Raw genomic sequence first — 6,366 nt, forward strand, 5'->3', positions numbered from 1 at the left:
TTGGATTTTGATGGATTATTTTTTAAAGATTTTTCTAATTAACCATTGGTGATATTTTTATAATACTTCCGCTAACGTTTTCTGATAATAATTGTTTAAAATAAAAGAAAATTTTTGGTGAAAAATCATGGTGTTACAATATATATGTCGACATATCGTGTGACGAGTTGAGGACGGTCCAACTTTGTGTTGAAGGTCAAGATACTCGGAGCGGACCAACTTTATGCTAAAGGCCAGGGATGGACCAACATTATGTTGAAGGTCATGGGTGGACCAATTCTATGCTGAAGGCTGAAAGGGGCAGACCAGCCTTGGGCTGAAGCCCAATGTTTGTATGCTTGCATGTACTGTGTGATGTATGGTATTTTGGGGAACTTGCTAAGCTTTGGATTACAGTTGTGGATCAAATGTTCCGGATACTTCTGAGGACCGTGGGAAGGCAAAGGCGTGACTATACACATTCATCAGCAACTTACATGTTTGAGATTTCACATTGTTTATGATACTCTGATTTTTGGGTTTATGTCTTATAGAACAAATGATTTTTACGATGTTTGATTTATGAAAATGAATTTTATCTTATTTATAAATTGAAAATTTTATTGTGAAAATCGGGACGTTACAATCCTCCTGCAACCTTTGTAGTGTGGGAAATTTGTAACCGTTCCTTTATCTCGTTTTTCATGTCTCTCTTGTGCCGCATACAGTCATGGCAATTCGCGTATTCGTGTCGTTTTCATGTGTTAGACACGAATTTGACACGACATGAATACACGTTGAGAAATAAGCTTTATCTCCCTTTTTAAGATGTATTCATGACATGTCGTGTCACACATGAATTCGTGTATTTGTGTCTCGAATTGCCAGGTCTACGCAACACTAGTGAACGACTAACCCCGATGTATAATATGTGTATCTATATAACGTATATATGTTTTAGGTTTGAGGCGTATGATGCGATCGGGAAGCAAGAACGTTTAACTATGGTGATTACCCACTTACTTCTCATTTTATCGCAATAACGATCGAGTAAGGGATTGAAAGAGAGTGCACAATTGTTGTGAACTAATATGATGGTACATAATATCTAGAGTGACTGTGTTCTACATAATCCGACAACGAAGTTAACAAAAAGTGTTATGAAAAAACAACAATTTTTAACATTTTGGAAACTTCAATGATATTTTTTGTACGAGATGTGTACTTCGTTGGTATTCTGTGTACAAACGGTATACTTCAATCGTATTTTTTGTACTTAAAAAAATAATAGTATTTTTTGAACATTTTGAAAATTTCGTTACCCTTTTAAATTATTTTTTTCGTTACCTGAAATAACCAGTTACCACAATGTTTTATTAGAACACATGCATTTCATTGGTATTTTGTATACAAACTGTATATTTAATGATATTTTTTATGCTACAAAAAAATAATATTTTTTCTAGCAATTTGAAAACTTCGTTATACTTTTAAATCATTTTCCCTTTTTTAATATAGTTTTTTTCGTTTGAGTAAATTTAGTAAATTAGGGTGGTTAGTTAGCTAACCCAATAAAATACGAATGAGTATTTTCCATACAAAATCCAACTTTAAGCAAATACTTGGAACTGCTTAAAAGTTAAGGGTCTTTTTCGTAGTTTTCGTAACTTAACTTTGTCTTTTTAGCCACAAAATCTGAACAAAAATCAGAGATTGTTCCTCAACTCCGCCATGGCGTTGCCATTCAATGTTTCTCAAAATCATTTCTTTTCATACGCTCATACGACACGATTCCGAGCACCATGCATCAATAGCAGACACCCACGAAGGTTAAGCGTGATGAATTCGAAGAAGAGCTGTTTGAGGTGCAACACTCCATATCAAGACAAAGATAACTCCGCATCTGCTTGCTCTTTCCATGGCCACGCCAATGGTAAATTGTAAATTAAATTTTTTCCTTGTCAATTAAGCCCTTTATCTTTCCTTATAATTTCTTAATATACAGCAGTCGTTATCGTTTTTAATTGTAATTTTGTTACAAAACGTTAACACGTCATAACATACTTACATGAACGAAATCTTGAATATCCTGAATCCTGATACAATGATAAGGTAAGATCTTTGTAGATGATTCATAGTGCTAGCTAGTTGTTTGGAATCTTTATTTTTACCTATAATAACAAAGTACTTATATTTGTTTAGCAATAATGGAATTTATAACTAATCTGGGCATAATTGTATGTAGAATTTGTGTAGTAGCTTATAGATTTTAATTGTTGAAAATTAAAGTTAGAGATATAAAAGGAAACTTCATTCAATCATTTTATCAAACACTACTTGTGCAATCGGAATATGCATTACATTATTACATATATTGGTGGTAAGAGTAAAACAAATTGATTTCTCGCGCAATTTGTCCTTTCAAATAAAGGCCAACTTACATTTTTTGCAGCCATGTTACTGATTTATATAACCATTTTTCAGTTTGTTACAAACTTGAAACAAGAAATCCACTATGATGCATAAATTGTTTAAAAAAAAACATAAATTTAGAGTGTGGTTGATGTGTAGGTGATAGAGGATTATTGGCATTGGCTCCACCCCACCAAGGGATTGATGGTGAATGGAGTGATGGGTCAGGGGTAATTGTGTACAAATGGAATGAGAAAAGTGATCGACCAAATACTGGAAGGCTAAATTGGAAAAAGAGATGGAGTTGCTGTGGTGTGTATGATGAGAATGCACCACCTTGTCGCCAAGGTTGCCATGTTTCCTATGATGACGGCTTTACTTTATACTAAAATTATATTGAGATGATATGATGTTGTATTATATTAGGTTTTTAATTTGTATGTTAAAATGTTTATATATAGTTCAAGCATCTTGTATATGAATTCAAAGTTCAAACCTGCTTTTATTAAGGCTTATTCTTTTTTTTTTTCATTAAATGATTCCAAGATAAACGATGTCTAGAAAATCAAATGTACTTGAACCCCTTGACAAAAGTAAAACATTATGTAGGCCATGTCATTATTAAAGATATGAAGAAAAATGTAATCTTTAATAAGGAATATATGATATGATTTACTACTAACAATATATTATACAAATAAACACATGATCACAATCATTAGTTCATTCTCACACACAATCAAAATCGAATCATTTCTATCCAACAGTCTTGAAAGATTCATGAATATGCTTCAATGTTTCTTGGTCTTTTTTCCACTCTGCTGCAGGGGCCATTACAAAATGTGCATACAATTTGTTCCTTGCACATGTAACTGAAATCAAACTATGTGCACTAGGGCTATCGATCTCATACACATAATACACCTGCCCTTTATCATCTTTTGTCTCTTCAGAGCTCACGCTATCTGCTCCGGCGATCAAATCCTGCAAATTGACATCGGAAAGTGCCAAATTGTTCAAAACCGCTTCTTTTGGGGCTAATTGCCGGAGTCCACCGAGGAAAGTCAGGTATTCTTTCTCGGTTCTCTTTTTGGGGTTGTAGAATTCGCTATCGGTTCCATTGGTACCCTTTTCAACTTTTGATACGAGTCGCTCTTTCCAGCCTTGTGGGATGTCGTAGATGTATTCGGCTGAGGTTTTCTTGTCGGAGTTTCCACCGTAGCCGCCGTAGTTGGCGGCGCTCGCGGCGGTGCCGTAGTATGTGGCGTAGGATTCAGCTGATAGGGCGGGAGGGATGGTGGTGGCTATGATGGTGGCTGCTGCTAATGCGGTTGCAGTTAAGGCCGTGGTGGTTAAGTTTGGTAATTGTAGTTTGGTTGTGGATCGGATAGGGAGGTGGAGAGAGGAGGTGGAGGATGATGAGGAAGATGCGGCGGCGACAGTGGTGGCGGTGGTGAGGAGGGCGGAAGGTGAGAAAATGGTGGCCATGGGATCGTAAATTGGATCGTCGAATTCGTTTTTGGCTAAGTTGTTTGTGGGTGGGTGCGTTTATTTGTCAGCTGATGTGTGATAAGAGTGATGGATTTTTCCTTATCCAGAAGTTGGGTATTTAACAATAATGGTCCCTCAATTATTGGCATGGTGTCGTTTTATTCACAAAACCAAATATACTATCTCACTTGTGTCAAGTGAGTTTTTGCATTGATAAACGATCGATTAAAGCATTTGTAATGTGTTATCTTGTTGGTATTATATAATGTTCGAAATAATGTTAGACATGTTTTGGTGGCATGTATAACGTCTTAAAATTTCAAACCAAAAATTTTCATTCAAAATAAAAGCATATGTTCCAATTTCATTTTCAAAGATCGAATAATAGCCATTTGTTCAAAACAACAATTACGATTCAAATCAAAGATAGTAAATCAAAAGTGTGGAAATCTCAAAACATATCCAAGGATGACATGCAATCACGTCGTGTCATTCCCGTTGCTTCTAGAACAACCTACAACATTCAAGTTAAAACCGTAAACATGAATCTTAATGAGTTCCCCAAAATACCATATACATAAAATGATAATGGGCCCAACACTAGGATTATATTTCAACCCAATAAACACAGTCCATGTGAATGTTATGATTCAACTATAGTCTTACAATCACTTTCGTTGCCACAATATGACTACAGTATTTCATGATATAATCCAACAATAGTCTTTCATGCAAGTCACAAAGACAAATAAGCATACCATAACATCTAATTTCCTACATAACATAATGAGAATATGACCTAAATGGAGTCCAACGAATCAGCTACGCGGACTACGTAATCAATCATAGTCTAAAACTCAGTTAATAATTCAAAACCTCAAATTTGACAAAAAGTCAAATAGGTCAAAAAAGTCAACGATCATCATGTCGTGACCCATTAATGGTCATTTCGTGATCACTAGACGCCAAAATAGTTAGGAAACACTCAAAGGTCGCGATGTGAACCTTAAACTTGTCGTGCCACGAAAACTAGCATAACAACCTTCGTCGTGAAGGACTTAATCCATTAAGTCTGGAAACCCAAATCTCATATCTAACTCTTCTAAGTGGCTTAATGGATAAAGTATCCAACTTTATCCATTCTCATGTCCAAATATCTTCAAAACTCTAACCCCAACTTTATGATGATCAAAACTCATGCATGGATTAAAGGGAATGAATGCATGAAAATGATAGGTTTTCTATATACTTCATAGATCAATTATCATGGCAGCGGAAACATACAAATTTAATCTAAGGCAAGCAAACTCGAAAACCTACAAGGATCTTTAACTAAATTGATATTAACAACTACAATAGGGATATAATTTACTAACATTTAGCACTACTAATTTGCTTAAAGACCTTTGATGTAGATTTCAAATTCTTCAAGAAGCCAAGGAAGAGTAACCAAAATAGGTTACCTCTAATGGTTCATACCCAACAATACCAAACTATTTGTTGTAAAAAAATTACCCTTGGAACAATAAAGATAGCCAATGAGTTAGAGAGAGACGAGAAACTCTAAGGATGTTAGAGTATGACAAATTCTAGAAGTACTTGGATGGGGTATTATAGTTTCCAGTGTCTTGGAAAAAACGTAGATGTGAATAATTAAATAATCATATTTAATACAAATTCAAATCATTTCCTTATCTACACCCTTGGACGAAAATCCAAGCATTTATCTTTTACAATTTCATTCATCCTCCTAAACGATCTAGAATGTTCCAGTTATTCAACTATTGAACAATTAACATTTGATCCATGCACCTTTTAATTAGCATAAATTAATTTCATATTAATTCTAATTAATTCCAAACTAGTTTCTAATTAATTAATCATAAAATAAATAATTAATAAATTATTTGTATCTCTATTTTATAACATTCAAATACTATTTGGTTTATTGAGGGCAACCCAAAAAGGGCCCTGTTACTAATGGATAGTCTTACTGATTTAGTTATGACATTGGACACTATTCCAACACTCTCCCACTCTTAGAAATCATCAACTACAGTTGGTCACAAGGCTCTCACTTAATTAGCAAATTGTATCTCATCATATGAAGAATCAACCCTTAGACAAGTGATCAGTTATTCCTTTGTTTTTAGAAGATATCATTGTGAATTGAGTCATGCATTATAAATTAAGCTAACATTTCAACATCATGTTTCTCGCTTTTCGATTTCTAATGATCAATCAGGCTACTATTTGAACACATCAATTTAGTCTAGAGCTGGCCAGGTACATTAAATATCAGCACGAAATCGTCGAGGGGCCCAAGGATATCGCTTCTCCTGTTAAGGCTGAAAGAGTAGATAAACTTTGACTGCATAGTTTTTGTCTACTTGTTAAATCATGCATGGATTTACCCATTATGAACGCCGGTTATGGATAGCGTTAGAACAAGACCAATGTACAACCAACTCGTATGCAAAGAAC

General features: G+C 34.7%; 2 protein-coding genes across 2 annotated transcripts; one reads left to right on the plus strand and one right to left on the minus strand.

The window, feature by feature from the left end:
* The first annotated feature begins 1,678 nt into the window (after nucleotides 1-1,678).
* LOC111915524 (uncharacterized) lies at nucleotides 1,679-2,906 on the plus strand. The gene is made up of 2 exons (XM_023911179.3): nucleotides 1,679-1,912; nucleotides 2,551-2,906. The coding sequence occupies exons 1-2, from the start codon at nucleotides 1,711-1,713 to the stop codon at nucleotides 2,778-2,780; spliced, it is 432 nt and encodes a 143-aa protein (XP_023766947.1). The 5' UTR covers nucleotides 1,679-1,710; the 3' UTR covers nucleotides 2,781-2,906.
* A 115-nt stretch (nucleotides 2,907-3,021) lies between these two features.
* Nucleotides 3,022-3,957, minus strand: LOC111915523 (thylakoid lumenal 19 kDa protein, chloroplastic). The gene has a single exon (XM_023911178.3). The coding sequence runs from the start codon at nucleotides 3,877-3,879 to the stop codon at nucleotides 3,148-3,150; it is 732 nt and encodes a 243-aa protein (XP_023766946.1). The 5' UTR covers nucleotides 3,880-3,957; the 3' UTR covers nucleotides 3,022-3,147.
* Nucleotides 3,958-6,366: the final 2,409 nt, after the last annotated feature.

Source organism: Lactuca sativa, chromosome 1 (assembly GCF_002870075.4).
Source record: "Lactuca sativa cultivar Salinas chromosome 1, Lsat_Salinas_v11, whole genome shotgun sequence".
Classification (NCBI taxonomy): domain Eukaryota; kingdom Viridiplantae; phylum Streptophyta; class Magnoliopsida; order Asterales; family Asteraceae; genus Lactuca; species Lactuca sativa.

What these genes read in the sequence shown, in the direction of transcription:
- LOC111915524 (XM_023911179.3), top strand. Translation starts at nt 1,711, where the DNA reads ATGGCGTTGCCATTCAATGTTTCTCAAAATCATTTCTTTTCATACGCT. An exon ending in TTTCCATGGCCACGCCAATG is followed by an intron (nt 1,913 to 2,550) that starts GTAAATTGTAAA and finishes GTTGATGTGTAG; the next exon opens with GTGATAGAGGATTATTGGCA.
- LOC111915523 (XM_023911178.3), bottom strand. Translation starts at nt 3,879, where the DNA reads ATGGCCACCATTTTCTCACCTTCCGCCCTCCTCACCACCGCCACCACT.